At 60.5% G+C, this 17,346-nt stretch overlaps 2 protein-coding genes across 2 annotated transcripts; both read right to left on the reverse strand.

Annotated features, from left to right (window-relative positions):
* Positions 1–3,107: 3,107 nt before the first annotated feature.
* On the reverse strand, positions 3,108–11,303 carry DTX4 (deltex E3 ubiquitin ligase 4). Its single transcript, XM_086472168.1, has 9 exons — positions 11,093–11,303; positions 6,938–7,661; positions 5,994–6,055; positions 5,683–5,844; positions 5,475–5,536; positions 5,003–5,155; positions 4,169–4,330; positions 3,721–3,810; positions 3,108–3,341 (listed from the first exon to the last, which is right to left on the reverse strand). The coding sequence occupies exons 1-9, from the start codon at positions 11,301–11,303 to the stop codon at positions 3,108–3,110; spliced, it is 1,860 nt and encodes a 619-aa protein (XP_086328294.1).
* A 4,482-nt stretch (positions 11,304–15,785) lies between these two features.
* Positions 15,786–16,711, reverse strand: CNTF (ciliary neurotrophic factor). Its single transcript, XM_086472362.1, has 2 exons — positions 16,598–16,711; positions 15,786–16,259 (listed from the first exon to the last, which is right to left on the reverse strand). Exons 1-2 carry the CDS (start codon positions 16,709–16,711, stop codon positions 15,786–15,788), a joined length of 588 nt encoding a protein of 195 aa, XP_086328488.1.
* Positions 16,712–17,346: the final 635 nt, after the last annotated feature.

The following is a 17,346-nucleotide window of genomic DNA, read 5'->3' on the forward strand; positions in this document are numbered from 1 at the left end:
TGCCCACCCCCGCTTTCCAGGGGCAAAGCTGCACAGCGCCACCAGCCCCCTGGCCACCTTGCCCTGGAGCTAAGGGTCCCTATCTCCACAGAGGCCCCAGGCTCACCACTCCATGGGGCGATGCATGCTCTTGCCCTCCAACAGACCCCTAAGCTCCAGCCTCGAGCACCTGGGAGGCTCCATGACCCTTCAGACATCCCTTCCTGGCTGACCTCAGAGGCCAACTCCCAGGGTCAACCTGACATCACTACCCACCACAACATCCTTCTGCCAGCCCCTGCACCTCCACGGCTGCATCTCCCCCTCCAACCAGTCCCACAGCCCTGCCCCTTCAGAGATAAGTGAGTTTCCCCTTCACTGCAGACCATGCCCCAGTTGTCCCCCTGCCCCAAAACCAAAAAAGGGGACCCATGTCTCTTCAACAAGCCACTAGGAACACTGGAGTGCCCGAGGACAAAGAAACCCTGAGCACAGCCATCTTCTCCCCCCCGCTCGCCCCCAGTTGGCCCATAAAAAAGCCAGGGGAAGCTGTGTAACCTCCCTACTCTCCCCGAATACACAGGAACACCAGCAGTACTCAATTGTGTCCATGGTGGAGACCTGCTACTTGTAAAATAATTGGGTCAGGATGTGCTGGGGCCTGACTCCTGAGAAAAGACCCCCAGTCCTCCAAGCCCAGAGCCCCCCCCCAGCTACTGCAGGCACCCAGGGCCAGCAAAGACGGCATTCGCAATGCTTTGCCTCACGGGAAAGGAGAAAGTGGAGGTGCTGCATGGAGATGTGCGTGGGGTTAGTCACAGATTCCTGCCTGCTGCAACCAGAGGGCAACCCCTGTCTCCAATGTATATCTATCAGGATAGATATACACACACATGCAGAGAGGCATGGATCGGTTTTATTTCAGCCAGCAACTAATTCTGTACGCAACACAGCATTAAAACAGAAAAAAGAAAAAAAAAAAGGTCATGTTGTGAAAAGACTGCATCACATTTAGAGCTGTCAGGTCAGCACCTGTGGAGGGTGGGGGACTCCTGCTTCCTTCCCCAGATCACGGGAGGGTTTTGCATAGCTCCAGCCAGGGTTTTTCTGCAGTGGAGGAAGCCCAGGACTCAGGTGGTGAAGATATCACGCTGTTGCAGCTCTCTTGGCTGCAGAGCCACCCACAAAGGGATTTTTCCTGGGTAAAGAGGTTTTCTCCCTTGAGGTAGAAAGTAACTCCCCATGCTAACAACAGCTGGGGACAGACTAGTGCAAGGGGGCATCAGGGGGATGAGAAGTACTTGGCCCTCCCCACAGTGCCCTCTCACTCGCCTGGCCACAGAGACGACAGACAGAAGACAATGAAGAGGCCAGGCTGTGCAGGGACAGCAAGTGTCCCCTGCCATCCGCTTTATTGGCCCCCACCCCCAACTATATGGGGCGGCCGGCTGAGGGCAACGCACTGCCCCCAGGCCGGGGATATGAAAACCAGCAACAACAGAACGATGCACAGCAGGACAGGTCCCCCTCCCGCACCAGTGTCCCCTGGGACAGAGAGTGAGGTGATGCTCCAGGAAACCCAGGAGGGGAACACAACAAAATGGACTAGGAGGCCCCAACCCCCCCCGCCCAGGGAGTAACAGCGCACGGCTGCGGGCAGCCTGGGCAGTGAGGGGTGCCACCCCTCACTCCCCTCTGCAACCCCGGGGGTCTCTCGGCACATGGGCCTGAGCGCAACCAGCCCCCATCAATGGCAAGAGTGCCCCCAGGGCAGCCCTCAAAGCTGTGGGGACCTACCGGCATCCCGGCACAGCTGGCTCCGAGAAGCCCTATGAAAGTCCCCCGGGGGCTGGTAGGGACCCCAAGATGCCATGCAACCCACACGCACCCTTATCACCCACGCACTTCGTGACAACCCCCCGTTGCCCCAGCCCAAAACCACTGTGCCAACCCACTGCCAGCCAGGCACCTCCACCTCTGCCCCTCAAGGCCTCCCCAGGGACCTCTGGGGATGCTGCTGGGATCCAGCAGGACTTTTAACGGGTCCCACCCACACTGCATCTGGCCCCACGGGGACCCACAGCTGACAGACCCACCACAGGCACTGATCCCTTCGGGGCAGGAGGCCCCCACAGTAGGGAAGTTGTGCTGCCACCATCCTGTCCTGTAATTCGCCCTGCTCCCCCACACCGCAACCAAGCACCACCAGGCTCAGCCTCCAGTTTGACCACAGCATCGCATTCTCCCAGGCCACCTCCCAAAACAGCACCATATATATATATATATATATATATATATATATATATATATATATATATATATATATATATATATATATATATATATATGTGACAAAACCCCAAAACATGAGGTATATAAAAATGAAACACAGGGACACCCCCATACAAAGTTCAAGGAACCCAATAACCCAATACTGGGGTAGGTGGGAGACAAGATATCTGCCCCCCACTGGCCCCTCCCCCGCACAGGGTGGGGGGCAGCCCAGACAAAGGGGACCCTGCAGGGCACAGCTCAGACACAGCCAAGAGGAGAAGGGGGCACAGGCCTGGGCGGCTGGCTGAGGCAGACTGGCCCCTCCTCCCCCCCCTCACCTCCATGGACACAGGAGACCTGTGGGGAGGTACCAGACAGGACAAATGAACAAACAGAAGGCTGAGGGTCGAGGTGGAGTGAGGGGGACTCCCATGGCCCCCACTCCCACCCCAGGCCAGTTCCCAGCCCCAGGTGGATGTCAGGGACATTGGGCCAGGCTGGGACTGTCCGATGGAACAGGAGGGTGGGTAGTCTAGCACCTCCCAAGCCCTCGGCATGGAGGCAGTGGGGACAGGACACTAGTCAGACAGGACAGTCAGGCCAGCGTGAAGCCCCATGGCTCTACTGGGGGAGGCTCCCTCCCCGTGGGAGTGAAGGGGATGGCCAAAAGGACCTTCTCCTGCATTCCTAGCCAGCTGGGAGATGCTCCCACTAGGGGGGTGTCATGGGGAGTGGGGGGCTCCAGGTGCCCCCTGCAAAGTCCCCAGGCAGGTTTCTCCAGCAGCTTTATCCTCAGGGGGCAGAGGGCGGCAGTGGGGCACAGGTGCCCCTTCCCTTGCCTCCCTGTGGTGGTCTCAGTCCTTCTCCTGCGCCAAGCTCTCCTCTGTGATGCCCTGAGCCGCGAGCTCAGCCAGGACATTGTCCAGGTAGTTGATGTCAGGGTAGCCGTGGCCAGTGAGGTTGGAGCCGAACTCTGTCTTGTGGTGGATCTCATTCCAGATCACCGTGTCCGACTCGCCTGTGGTGCTGGAGGTCCCGATGGCAAAGATCAAGCGCCGGTCCCAAGCTACCAGCAACAACTTCAGTACCTGTGGATGGGCGAGATGGAGCAGGCAGCAAGGTAAATGCAGGGAGGGAAGCACCCACTTCTGCTCAGTGCCTGATCATCCTGACATGCCCCAGCAATGTGGGCAACCCACAGCCAAGCCCTTCAGGGTGCTTGGGATCCCAGCATGAGGTCCTACCCCAACCAAAATAGCGGGACCGGGCTGCAGAGCTCCCCCAGCGCATGGGAATGCCGCTGGGCTCCTGCAGAGCATGCAATATGGGCTATGGGGAAAACCTCCACCCAGATTTGCCTGCATAATCCCCATCTCCTTTTCCCCGTGCTCCAAATAGCTGCTCACCCCCTCAATACACCCTTGAGCATGCCTTGGGCAGCTTGAGCTGCCTGGGTGAGCCCCTCACCTTTCTGCCCTTCTCGCTGTCCGGCAGGTAGCAGTGCCGGGGGAAGCCGCGAGCGGTGAAGCTCTTCCCGGGGTTTGGATGTTCCGGTCCCTGCAGTGTGGAGTGGGAGAGGAACAAAACCCTTTTGGAGCTCAGGATGCTCTGAGCACAAGGTAACCCCCCAACCTCAGTGGGCACAGAGCTGCTCACTGCTGTGCTGGGCAGCCACGCTCCAGCACAGTGGCCCTAAACACCACCATCCCCCTCGCCACTAAGCAGATGGGGCCAACACTTTCATGCAGATGTACCCCAGACTTCCCACATCCCTATAAACACGCAGCTCCCAAGACATTGTTGAACCTGGTGCCCCGAGTCAAGGCATGAGCTGCATGATCCAGGGGTGACAAGGGCCACCAGCCCCCACAGGGGACCACCCACGTACTCCCCTGGGCATAGGGCCAGGCCGCACCTGCACCCCCGGAGGGATATTGTAGATGATGCGGATGGTTTTGCAGTCAGAGTGGCCAGGCAGCGCATGAGGGATGATGTGATACTCCATCTTCCCCGGGGGCTGTGTCCCCGTCTTTACTCCATAGATGGTTTTGCAGGTGGGACACTGCAGGCTCCCATCCTGAGAGCAGGAAGAGAGGGGAACATTATGAAACCAGCATCACCCAGCACTGAGCCAGACCAGGCACTTGTCCCTGAACAGCACTGAACGCGGTTTTCATCATGAAAACAGTCATTTCAAAAACACTCAGAAAGGAGGGGGTAGAGCTGGGAGAATTTGCTAAGCAACCCAATTCTAACAGAAAATGTGAGGTCTGCATTTCTCTTCCTCATCTGTTTTATAGCCCTCGTTACTTTCCCTACCTCTGTTTTGGATATTTTGTTTGTTTCATCAGAAAAGATAATAGATTAAAAAAAAAAAAAAAAAAAAACAGGCAACGTGACATGCATTTTCCTGGGAATGCTGAGCACAAGAGCCATTTGTGGGGTGCTCAGGAAAGCCCACATAGCTCTGTCGAAACATGCAGGGATCGAAGTTCACCACCACTAACCCTGGGAAAGAAAGCAAGGACGTAAAACTGGGCATGGTGGGGGAAAAACACACCCACACGACCCTGACGTCTGATTCAGCAGTCCCAAAATGCTTGCTGCTGATAAACTCTCTGTCTGGGCAGGGAGGTCAGAGCCCTCCAGGGCAGCAGGACTTGAGCACCATCCCACTGAGGGCAGGCGAAGCTCAGCATGGGTCACTGAGCTGGGGACTTGGGCATCACCCAGAGCTGCAGCCTTGCACCTTGTTGCCGTTGTTGTACATGGCGACCAGGCAGTGGAGGTGGAAGATGTGGCTGCATTTCACCAGCTTCCCCACCAGGTCGGGCTTGATGGCTGGCTGGGGTCCCTTGTAGCCAGAGGGTGCAGAGAGGCGCTCCATGCAGATGGTGCAGTCCTGCACAGAAGGAAGCAAGAAGAGTCGGATGGACAGATGCAGCCAGAGCCTCGCCAAGGACATGGGGCTGATGAGATACCCCGCTCTTGCCCAGAGACCCACCCCTGGTGCTGTGCCACCACCCTCGGTCACCGCAGGGGCCAGCCAACACATGCAAATGGCACACAGCCCCTCTTCAGAGGGGGTCAGGGACAGGGCAGAGCCACGACGGGCGGCAGGAGACTCCAGCACAGCACGGCAGCATTGCCCGTGTCCCCAGTTGCTCCTCCCAGAGTAAAGCACCCCAAGGAAACCCCAGTGTGCCCCCCACGGCTCGCACCTCATCTGGCGGATGCCGCACCTTCTGCAGGTATTTTTTCAGTACCTCCTCTGGGGTTTTACCTGCAGGAGAGCAAGAGTCAGAGGAGCTGCAGGGCAGTGTGAGGGAAACCCACTGCTGGGGACAGCAGGAGGGGATGGGGGGTACAGGGGAACCAGGTAGGGAAGGGGGAACAGGAACAGGGGCCAAGTGGAAAAGTGCCTCTCACCCTTTTTGGCCTGTTTCTTGGTGGTCTTGCGGCAGGTGTGGGAAATGCCGGGGATGGACTGGATCTCACTTTTGCTGACGGGCGGTGGGTGCAGCACCAGCTTGGGGGGCCGTGTCAGGCAGACAGGCAGTCCGGCCGCACTCATTAGGATCCCTGTGATCCCTGAGCAAGAGGGTTTGAAAAGGCACTGAGGAACCAGAATCATCCCAAACCCCAGATGTTCCCCCAAAAAACACCCCGCTGGGGCTGACTCCCCCCAGGGAGGCCAGCACCCATGGGCACTGGACACCCTGCTGCAGCCTCATCCTCACCTGCCAGTGCTGGGTTGACAGGGCTAGAGCCGGTGAGGTTCTTCACTGGGACAGTGGGGACCCTGCGAGTAACCAGCAGAGATTACATCAGGGCTGGCGGCCCGGCACCCACATCCCCACAGACCCCGGGGGCCAGACAATAGTTGCCTGAGCAACTGCGCGGGTCCTGGCTGGAAACAGAGAATCCCCCGATGGGGAGACATGCTCCCCCTGCCCCACCACCGCCTTTTCTCTCGCTCTTTAGAAACCCCGCCTGCATCTCCATTTGCGGCCTCTTTTTGTCACCACTCCCCGGGCCAGTCTGTTGTTTGTTGGTTGGTTTTTTTTTTTTCCATCTTTTCTCCTATGGCCACCTCGCTCTTCCCCCCGCCCCGCCTTGGGGCTCTATACCATGGGAAAGTTTCCTGGCGGGTCAGGAGCAGAGGGAAGGGGGAGGATTGAGAGGGAGAGGAAAGGGGCCAGGCTGTGACAGAAGGCTGATGGCAGAGCCAGACAAAGGGGAGAAACAAGCTCATTAAATGCCCACACCCTTGGGAAAAAAAAAAAAAAAAAAAAAGTGTCTTTGGAGGGTGGGAGTCTGGAGGGACCCCTTCTCATGGGCCCTTAATGGCTTTTCTTTGGGCCTTTCGCAGTCCCCCACCCATCTCCTGCCACCAAGAGAAAGAGCAGCCTCAGCCGCCTCATTGAGATGCAGGAGCCACCCTGTCCCTGCTCCAGTCCTCAGGCACGCGCGGGGAAGGCGAGGTGCCCAGCAGAGCCCTCTGCCCGCAGGAGGCTGGGGAAGGCCAAGGTCCATCTCCCATTAGGCTCAGGGGTGACAGCACCCCTGCAGTGGGGAGCCCCGCAGGGCTGTGGCCCCTCTGTGCCCCGGGGGCGGGCGGGGAACACACTGCCCCTGTTCTCCCTCCCCAGCTACCCTCTTGCTCACACGCAGCAGGACTCACCCAGAGGCGATGAGCACCCGGGACTGGGCGATGGCCAGGCGCTGGAGGTGGCTGCGGTTCAGAGTGCCAAGGCTCGGACGGGATGCCTTGCCACTGCCTGCGCCAGGAGGGCTGGCGGTGGAGCTGGCCGAGCTCAAGGCGGGCGTGCTGGCTGCCTGCCGCCGACCCCCTTGGGCTGCCAGCGGCTTCAGCGAGCCACGCACCGCAGCCAGACCATCCGGTGCCTTGGCTCCTGGGACTGGCACTGGCGCTTTGGGGGCAGCAGGTGGCGCGGGGGGTGCTTTGCGGGGCTGCAGGGTGGCGGTGCCGGGGCCAGCAGCTGACACAGCGGCTTTGACGCTCATGACCAGGAGGCACTGGGGACAGGCGCAGGCGGGGATCGGGGGGGCTGCTGCTGCCCCAGGGCTGGCCGGCCAGGACTGTGACTTGGGCAGGGTGCCCGAGACCAGCGGGTAGACCATGTCAAGGCGTCGGCGGACACGGCGCTTGCGCTGGGTCTGCCGGTTGATCTGGCCCATGGTGGCAAAGTCGATGACATAGCAGAAGCCAATGGCGCTCAGGTCCACCCAGGGGTGCTGCTTCTCATAGGCACGCTGAATGGTTATGCCCACATCCATGTCGTAGGGTGTCCATGACCCGCTGTCGTTCTCCCACTCCCACACGACTCCCTTGCCTGGCGCTGATGACGGGTCGTAGTAGCTGCGCCGGACAGGGCGGATAGTGCCTGAGGGAGGGTGAGAGATGTCGTCAGACCCTGGTGCCAGCACCCACCTGCAGGCAGGGAGCAAAACCACCCCAACCTGCCCCACTGGTGCCATTCGGCACAGGGATGTGACTGCTTTCTGGCTCAGCTGTTGTCCCTGCCCTGCCAGGGGACCTGTGTGCCTCGGTTTCCCCAGGCCACTGCCTGCAAGCCGCCCTGCCACCAGCACACTCAAAGAGCCAGGGAGCCCCTGGGCTGCACCCTCCGTGTGACCAGGGTGAGGGAAGGGCAGATTTTACCCCCATCAGTCTACGGTGGCGGCGGCCCTCCCAGTCCCAGCACGAAGCCACTCAGCCCTGATGGGGAAACACAGAACCACAAGCTTGGCTGCTCCAACCTGCTCCCAGGGGCCTCCTGTGGGAGCCTGATGAAACCAGGCATGTAGGCACCAAACTCCTGCAGTGCCCACCACGGCCCTGTCTGCTTCTCAGCTCTGGACGGGGATGGGGGAATAAAAGACTTAAGAGGCAGCTCTGAGCCCCACAGTGGTGACATGTGCGGGCACCCAGGGGAGCAGGGCTCACACCAGCCCCGCTGTCTGCAGCTGCTGAACTGCTCCGCGATGAAAACCCAGCCCATGGTCCAGGGAAAATCCCCACAAGGCTGAGCAAAGGAGATCGAGCGCGGCCCCCAGCCCTAGCTTCTGCTCTCCTGTCAGCGAGCATTAAGAGTGGGATGAAAGCTCAAAGGCTTTGTGGCTTGCATCCTTATTTTTGCTAGGCATTTCCTTTCCCACCGCTCCCAGTCAACTAGGACAACACATTCAAAGCATGGACCCAAAATCTGGAAACTCCTATAATGAAGAGAAAGCCTCCCTCTTTGGGATGTTCCATGGCACAGCAGGGCGGGCTCAATATAGCTAGGCTTAGCCTCGGTGTCCCACCCTGAGCATGCTACTAGCACCCAGAGTTGTTTGGTTAATAGGTGGGATGAGCTCACAAGCATCGCTGCCTCCATGCTCTTCTGAAAACCCCATGGTTCAGCCCCACTGCCAGCAGCAAGAACAAGGAAGCTCAAAGAAAAGAAATAATAAGCCTGCTTTTTCAGCTTTTCACCACGTGTCTTGCAAAGCCTGCAAGAATTTCAGTCCCTTTTCACCCCCACCTCTCTGCTGAGAGCAGCCAGCACCACCAGTCCCAACACAGGAGCCCTTCCCACAAAAAAGTAGGCTAAAAAGGAAAAGCTGTTTATTAGCACTAATGACAGGTGCACGTCGAGCACCTTGCTATGGAGAATGGGGTACGGCTGCTCCCCAGGCCACCCATCCCTGTCTTGCAAAGCAGTACCTGGGGGAGAAAAGCCCGCCCGCGTTGGCGGCACAAAGCGGGGCCGGAGGGGAGCGGGGCAGTGATTTATCCTAATCCGGCGCAAGGCGGGGAGAGTAGCAGCAGCAGCATGCGGCATCTGGCGGTCCCCGGGCGGTGGTGTGGGAATGCCATGCATCCCCCCAGCCCAGCATAGCCAGCCAGCCTCCCATTCAGAAGGGGAAGAAAAGGGACAATAGCTATTCAGGGCCTGCCAGGGTCGCGACCCCCCCAAATCAGAGCTGTTTAATGACCCAAAATACCAACATCCCCAGCAACCCAGGGAGAGACAGAACAATCCTCCTTTCAAGCCTCCTCCCTGGGCAACAATAGCCCTCAGAGGCTGGCCCCCAGCCCCGCGGCAGAGGTCCCTTGTCCCCAAACCCCCAGGCAGGGGAGGGTCCCCACCACCCCCCAGGGCTGCTGGGGGAAGGAGGACAAAGGAGGGTGGCCAGCACCCCACTGCACCCAGCACCCCCTGTCCCAGGGACAAAGGACGTTGGCTGGTCCCCTTCCCATGGCCATCAACGGAGGTGTTGGGGGGGCACAAATCCCCTGTGCCAGCCTCTGCCCCATGGGTGCCTGTGCCCCACATCCCAGGGCCATATGTGCCCCACCACCTTGGGAATCTCTCCACACCACCACCACCCTGAGGACTCCCGTGCCTGCTCATTGCCCCCGCCTCCCCAGATACACCCCTCTACCTGTACAAGCCACCACCTTGGAGATCCCCCATTTGCCTGTGCCCTCCCTGAGTAGCCCCCCCACCTGCTTGTGCCTCCACCCTGGGCTGCCCTACGGGCTGCCATGACACAGGGCAGGATTTGGCCCCCAAGCACCGTACAGCACCAGGCCTTTGGGGCTGATGGTGGCTCAGAGGTAGCACAGAGGGAGCTGGGCATGGTGGGGCAGGGCCCTGGGAAGGGTCTGCAGGGAAAGGGCTCCATGCAGAGAGAGGGGAGAGGAAAAGGCCATAGCATGCAACAGGACACAGAGAGGTGCAGCTAGGAGGAGGCCGGGCAGCACGACCCCCTAACGGACCAGGAATGTGCGGGCTGGGCCAGGCAGCATGGGATATGGCAAGCACCTGGGGACCAGGCAGGATGGGCAGCGGCAACGCCAGGCAGCATGGGCTTGGGCAGCAGCAGGCAGGGCTGGTGGCAGTGCGGGACTGGGCAGCGAGGAGCAGAGCTGGTGCAATTCCAGGGCAGGCAGAGCAGGGCAGATGCAGTATGGGACCGGGCAATGCAATCCAGGATCAGGCAGTGTAACACAGCGCGACGCCCAGCAGCACAGCGCAGTACAGCCAGCAACGTGATGGCAGAGCAGGCGATGGGACGTAATGCAGGGCAAGGCAGCACAACGCAATAGGGGACCGGGAAAGGCAGCGCAGTACAACCCAGCACCAGATAAGGCAGTGCAGTGCAATATGGGACCCGGCAGCACAGCATTGTGCAACACCATGCAATGCAATTCCAGGTCAGGCAGCACTGTGCGCTACTGGACCTGGCAGCAAAGCGCTGGACGGTGCAACTTTACACCAACCAGTGCAATGCAGTAAGGGACCTAGAAATACAGAGCGAATCCAGACCAGTTGTGCTAGGCAGGAAAGCACCCGACCGGGCAGGGCACCGCGGGGCCTGGCACCGTACCCCTGTGCAGTGCGGTGCAGCGAGGGACCAGGGCAGGGCAGCGCCGGACCTGGACGGGACCCGGCGGCACAGCGCGGTGCGACGCAACTACCGAGCAGGGAGCACGAGGCGATGCGAGAGCAGGCCGGGCCGGGCAGCGCCGGACGGCACAGCACGGCGCAAGGCAACCACAGAGCGGGGAGCGCTGAGCAATGCCAGGCCGGGGACCCCCGACAGCAGGGGCCCGAGCAGCGCGGCGCCCAGCCACGCAACGCCAGACCGCGGAGCCGGTGCAACGTGCCATCAGGCAGGGCTGCGTGGCAGCCGGCGATGCAAAGCCAAGCAGCGCAAAGCAACGCAGTCGCAGCCCGGTGAGACCGGCGCACGGCCCGCGCCGGGCACAACGCGCCGGGGGCAGGGGTCGGCCGTTGCGTCGGCTCCCCCCGGGCAGACTCACCGGTGTCCTGGCGGAACTGGTGCATGGACTGCAGGTCGATGATGTAGGGCGCCAGGCGGCTATCGGCCTGGCCCAGCACCACGCTGCCGCCCGCCCGCGGCCCGGCGCGGGCCACCGCCTCGATGTGGTGGCTGACGGCCGGGCTGTAGGGCCGCCACCGCCCGTGCTCGTTCAGCCATTCCCACACCACCACGGCCGAGGCCAGCAGCATGGTTGCGCCGCTCCGGCTGGCCGCCGCAGACGCCCCCCGGCCGCTGCAGCCCGCCCCGCCGGCACTCGCATGCTCGGCGCGGCTCAGGGCTCTGCCCGCCCCCGGGCCGGCCGCCGAGCGGGCGTGGAGCCGAGGCCGCCCCTCAGCGCCGCGGCGGACCGCAGCGCCGCTCCTTGGGCGGTGGCGGCGGGAGACAGGGGGCGACTCCGCCCCGCCCGCGCCGAGAGCGCGGAGGGGCGGGGCCGCCCCGCCCCTGACGTCACCGCGCCCGGCCCCGGCTCGGAGGCACCGAGCGTCCCGCCGCGGGGCCCGGGAGGAGAAAGCGTTCCCGCCGCGGCAGGGGGGCTAGGCGGGGCTCGGCCCTGCTCACCCCGCGGAACCCGCACCCCGCCCCAGGGCCTCCTGTACCCCCACCCTGCACCCCTGAGACCCCGGTGTCCCCGCACCCCCACCCTGCACCCTTGGGACCCCTCCCAGTGCTCACCGCATCCCCACCCTGCAGTCCGAGGGCCCCCCAGTGCTCCCCACGCCTCTAACCGAGGCTGCAGCCCAGATGCTGCAGGAAGACCCTGGTGTGCACCCATCCCTGTGCGCCACCCCTCCCCAAGCCTGCCAGGGATGGGAATCGGGGTGTTGGGGGGTCGCATGCCCATCCTAAGGCAGGACCTTGAGGCCAGACCCCGCTCCACGGGCTGTGACAGAGAAACGTGGTCCGAGGGCTTCGACCATCCTCCCTCAGGCTGCAACGCCTGTGGAGAGCAGGCCAGTGAGATGCCCCTGGCCATGGCCCGTGGCAAAAATGGCTTCAAGGCCCAAAACCGCTGTGTGCCTTGAGGGGCACCCAGGCCGTAACGCCATTTAGTGCTCCTGTCCTCAGACACACCAAACGCTCATTTTCTTGTATATGAAACAAAACACCTATCATTGTCCGGTTTGGGGAAAACTGTAAAAATTGCACCCGTGTCCCACACGCACAGGTTTGCCAGTGCCAGCAAATCCCCCGGTCTGTGTCAGATCAGAGGGCGACTAATCCCCAGGACACAGGAACCCACAGTGTTGCTGCATGATGTTGCTGACCTCCTGGCAGCCAGTGCAGCTCCTCTCCTGACAAACCTGCTTCCTGGGCTGCTGAGTGTGCCAGCAGCGCTCGCAGTGAGAAATCATTAGGCAAAATCTAAATAGAGGAAAAAAAGAAGGAAGGAAAAAAAAGGGGGGAAGAATCAGGTGGGGACTGACTGTGGTGATGCCAGTTGGTGAGCACTGCGGTGAGAGAGGAGGAGGTGAACTGCAGAAGTTCAAGCAAACCTCTCTTCCAGCCTGCCCTGAGAGACACGCAGCCACGGCCACGCTCAAAGCACCTTTTCCCGCAAGAAGCGAGGAGCTCCCAGCCCTTCCCAGGAAGGCAGCGTGGCAGCAGAGAGCTGCTCCTCTGGGTTTTCACCTGCTCCTTTGGGGCAGGCGAGTGCAGCCAAGGCCATGATGGGGGAAACCTGAGGAAATCCTTTCCGCTGACTCAGGCAGGAGGAAAAGGGTTTCCTGCTATTAAAAAGCAAAGTGTTGGTGAACATTCCCCCCTCCACACCCTGGCTCAGGATCAAAAAGTCAGGAGCCAGTGCTGCAATGCTGGCATGGGACAGTGCAAGGAGATGGGTGAGACGGTGGGACTGGCACAGTTGAACCCCACCTGCCTCTGGTGCGTGGTGGGCAAGGGGTCAATTTATTTTCTCCCAGCACCCAGTGCAGATGCCAGCACCCAGGTACCGGCATGCCTGAGGTCAGGGAGCAGCCTCGGTTGGCTTAAAACCTTTCCAACCCCACAAAGTGTGCCTAACCCAACCATGCGCTAAGACCAAACATTTATCTTTTGAAATTAAACACAGCTGCGGGTTGGTTTTGGTAGCTCCTTCCCCACTGCAATTCAGGAGTGCAGCACCCCTCCCCTTCCTGGTTCCCATCAGCACTACAAATACTTTCTCTCTTCCCAGAGCACCACCCTGCATGGCTTTTTCTAGGGTTTTTAGTTTGCAGGAGGCCATTCAGGGTCCTCAGCAGCATTAGCCGTGTGGATACAACTGTCGTCCCCCCTCAAGCTCTTAATTTCTGTCTCCAAAATCAACAGCTTCAGTCACCACCAGCCACCTGGATCAACTTAACTTCAGCCTGCACCCATGCAAGTCCGAGCAAGGGAGCTCGGCTGTCAGATGCCCCTGTTCTTGCCAAATCAGTTTAAGAGCGATTCCCTTTGGGGGATGCAGCTGGAAAATAGCATTAAAACCCATTGGGCTCAGACGTCACCACCTCTCTACTGCACAGTGGGGGCTTGCTGGTGCAGAAAGCTTGAGCAAGACCTGGAGCTTGTCACTCAGCCAGACCACGGAGGTTTGGATTATGGTTCGCTTTTTTACATTATTTCCATTTACGGTGCCCATTTCAAAGCATTGCGGGTCCTTTGCAAACACAGATGGACCCAGCGCCACTGGCAAGGTAGCGAGGAAGGACAAAGGAAGGCTGCAAAAGCGGCAAAGCGCGCTGCTGGGCACAGCCCAGGGAAGCCTCCGGAGCAATATCATGGTCCACCTTCAATCCCCACTCCTGCTTTGACTCCCAGAGCGTGGTTGCAGCAGGCAGAGCTCAACTCACAGAGATGCCAGCAGCCGATCTGGAAGGATCAAGTTGCACGGACCCGTGCCAGTGCCTGGGGCCAGCTCCCTGGGGATGTGAAGGTCATCTCGTACCAGGGCTACTGCAGTGGGAGAAAAGGGGTCTGTTTCTGCCTGCTGTGGTCACGAGGTTCAGAGACAGACATGCAGTGTTTGAGATGTATGTGCCTGCCTTCAGGAAGGTGAGGGGTGGTGGGCAGGTGAGGACGTGAGCACCTGCCTACTGCTGAGCAGGAGGGTTCGAGGGGAGAAAAGCAAGAGGGCTTCAAGCACACAAAGTAGACAAGACTGGGAGAGCGAAATACTTGCTGGGAAAGGGACTAACTTTGACTAATTCTGAAAAAAATGAAGGCCAGAAATTGTTATTCCCAAGTGCAGGGAAGCAGAAACATTGCAAATAATCCAGTCTGAGCTGCAAAGCTGAGGTCAGGCAATAAGTAGCAATGAAGAAGGTGCACATTCTTCCTCTTGGAAGTCACCCACAAAAAAATGGGCACCACCAAACCACCCTTGCCCTGACCCTGTGGGGCAGCCTTATGCCCACACAGACGCCACTGGTGCTGGGGCAGGCGCTGTGCTTGGTGCTGTCACCACCTGCCATGACAAAGCTGCTTTGTGCAGAGCTGGCTGGGCACATCCCCAGCCTCCTCTCCACCTTGTGCCCCCAGCACCCCCGTGTTGTCTTCCCTCTCGCAGGTCAGTGAGTAGTGGGCAATGCCTGCCACCTCCTCCTCATCCCCCCACCACCTCCATCTCCTTCATCCCCGGCTCCTTCCTCTTCCCCACAGCCTCCCAGGGGGTCCCATCCCCCTCAAACCTCCCACCCCACTGGGACCGACCCTTCCTTGGGGTGGGCATGGGACAGCTCTCTGGAAAGGTTAAGCCCTGTTGTCCCACCTCCCCCAAGAAGTCATGTCACCCCGGCAGATCTCCCAGCCCTTTTATTCGCTCATCAGCCATCACATACATTCAGCAAGAAACTCACAGCCCGGGCAGCCGCAAAACCTCACAGCATTCCCTGTCACAGAGTGACCAATGTGGTTGGGGCTGTTTAATCCTCCATGCAGTTTCCAGTCCCAAAATAATCCCTGGAGGCACAAACCTGCTTGTGGGGAGTCTTCTGAATCACAATCTTCAGCTAAAAGATCCTCTCCATTACCTTGTCCAAGCGATTAAGAAAACCCTTCCTGATGGTACCTCCATCCCGAAAAAGCCCCCAAGCAGTTAAAGCAGAAATTCAATGTGCAGAAATCATAAGCCAAGCAGAAAAAGAACAGTCCACATGAAGGAGGCGAAGCCTTGCGTGGTACAGCTGGGGGCAGGTCCCAAGACGCCTTTCACCAGGCAGTATTTTTCTGTCCCTTTGCTCCTGCCTTGCCTCTGCAAGAGCCCCGAGGCAGCTTCCATCCGCCGGAGACAGCACCTGGCTGTGGCAAACTGGGCAGTGACCAAATTTCAAAGAAAAGGCCAGCACTGCCACAACCCGTGACAGCCTGCAGGCCCCGGGATGAGTGGTAAAGCTGGCTCCTGAGGGATAATTCCAACCCTCAGCAGAGCCTGAGCCACTCCCGAGGCTCACCCCACTGGGGGATCCCTGCTCCTCTGGGGTGGAATGCAGCCAGTGCATTCCCCACAGTGAAAGGGGCCCACAGAGTGGCAACAAAAGCATAGGGGTCCCGGGGGTTAATGACACAGTACCTCCCATCCACACCCCTCCCTGAACAACACCCTTCGCTGTCAGCAGCCCTCCACAGGGGTGGGCAAGGTGCCCCCCACTATGCCCCAGCAGGACCCAAGCCCCCCCACCACCACGCGCCTGCCTTCAAGGGCTCTCAGCCAGGCTGGGGGCCGAGCTGCTGCCCAGGCTGGGCTTGGCAAGCTGCCGCAGGTCCCGTGTGGACCTGACGGCCCACTGGGCCAGCTCCCGCAGCACCCCCAGGCCCCACAGCTTCCTCTCGAAGAGGCTGAGGTGGGGGGGCGGGGGGGGGCCAGCCCCCTCCTCAATGGGGGGCCCACGGCTCTCCAGCCGCAGCAGCTCCTCAAGGTGGTAGGTGAAGGCTGAGACCTGGAGCAGGACGGCCGACAGTGCCTGGGCCAGGGCAGCGTCAGCCTCACCCAGCTGCTCCCGCTGCTCTTCCAGCATCTGGGCCAGCAGGGCCCGGAAGGCTCGGTACGCTGCCAGGTTCTCCAGCAACCGCTGGGTCCCCGTCTGCTCATCCCAGTGCTCCGCTGCTGCCGCTGGCACCCCCTCCACTGCTGCCACGCTGGCTGAGGCATCCAAGCCCTGCCGCTCCACCTGCAGGGGCGAGAGCAGCCAGGCATCAGCAGTGGCAGGTGAAATGGGGGGACCCTTGACCCTTGCCAGCGCCGGCTCCGGGGGGCCCTGATTCAGCTTTGGCACTGGCCAGGAGGCATTCAGGGCAGGGCAAGACCGGGTGCTCAAGGTTTGCCCAAGCATTGGCAGGCAGCACCAAGGCCCAGATACCAGCAGCAATTCACCCCCCATCTCTACCATGGGCCAGAGCACTCGCAACCTGGCACAGCTGCCAGGAGCCCCCTGGACCCCAGTAGCGGTGGCCACCCCACCAGAGCCCCCAGCCTTATACGGACAGCCAAGGCCCAGGGCAAACTCACGTAGGTGTCCAGGAGATCAATGACATCTGAGCGCATCTTCCCGGCCAGACGGATACCTCGGCTGCACAGGTCACGGCGCCGGAGGGCAGCTGAGGGGCTGTCTGCTGCCGCCATGGCCTGGGTGGCTGTCACGGGCACCAGGCTCACCACACAGCGCCTGCCCGGCTCAGGGACAATCCCTTGCTGAGCTGGTGCATTCCAGCTGGGAGCTCCACTCACGCTTTCGCTGGCCTGGCTCTCCCCCTCTTCAGTGCCTGGGGCCTGGCACGACACTGCAAATTCCCGCGTCTGGGATCAACAGCGACAGATTATTTCCCTAATTCCCCCACGCATTGCTACTCCAAGCACCTTGCCCAGAACGGTCTCGCCCAGCAGCAAGACTCCCAGCCCCAGCTCTGACCCATTCCTCCCTCCTGGACGCAGAGAGATTAGCAGCACGCTAATCCCCTGGCTCATACCGGAGCGCGGGAAACCACTGCCGGGAAGAGGCAAGCAAAGCCCGGACGTTGCTCAACATCTCTGCCTGGGCAGCAGGCTGGGGCCTGAGCAGGACAGAGTGCTCTGGGTTTGCCAGGGAGGGACTGAGGGGAGCCCCTGGGATGGAGATCCAGCACCAGCTGCAGGCCGGGCTGCAGCCCAAACCCCGACAGAAGGGACCTGTCCCAGCCACCTCCATCCCTCATTCCCCCATGGCTGCGTGGGACTGGGTCCCCCAGGTCTAACTGCCATTTTCCATATGGGTCCTGCCC

The sequence above is a fragment of the Leptosomus discolor genome, chromosome 12 (assembly GCF_034619465.1).
Source record: "Leptosomus discolor isolate bLepDis1 chromosome 12, bLepDis1.hap2, whole genome shotgun sequence".
NCBI lineage: Eukaryota > Metazoa > Chordata > Aves > Leptosomiformes > Leptosomidae > Leptosomus > Leptosomus discolor.

Excerpts from the sequence above, each read along its gene's own strand:
- DTX4 (XM_086472168.1), bottom strand. The coding sequence starts at position 11,303 with ATGCTGCTGGCCTCGGCCGTGGTGGTGTGGGAATGGCTGAACGAGCAC. Across the intron at positions 5,537-5,682 it reads CAAGAAACAGGCCAAAAAGG|GTAAAACCCCAGAGGAGGTA; the intron begins GTGAGAGGCACT and ends GCTCTCCTGCAG. Across the intron at positions 3,811-4,168 it reads ATATCCCTCCGGGGGTGCAG|GGACCGGAACATCCAAACCC; the intron begins GTGCGGCCTGGC and ends TCCACACTGCAG.
- CNTF (XM_086472362.1), bottom strand. The coding sequence starts at position 16,711 with ATGGCGGCAGCAGACAGCCCCTCAGCTGCCCTCCGGCGCCGTGACCTG. Across the intron at positions 16,260-16,597 it reads TTGATCTCCTGGACACCTAC|GTGGAGCGGCAGGGCTTGGA; the intron begins GTGAGTTTGCCC and ends TCGCCCCTGCAG.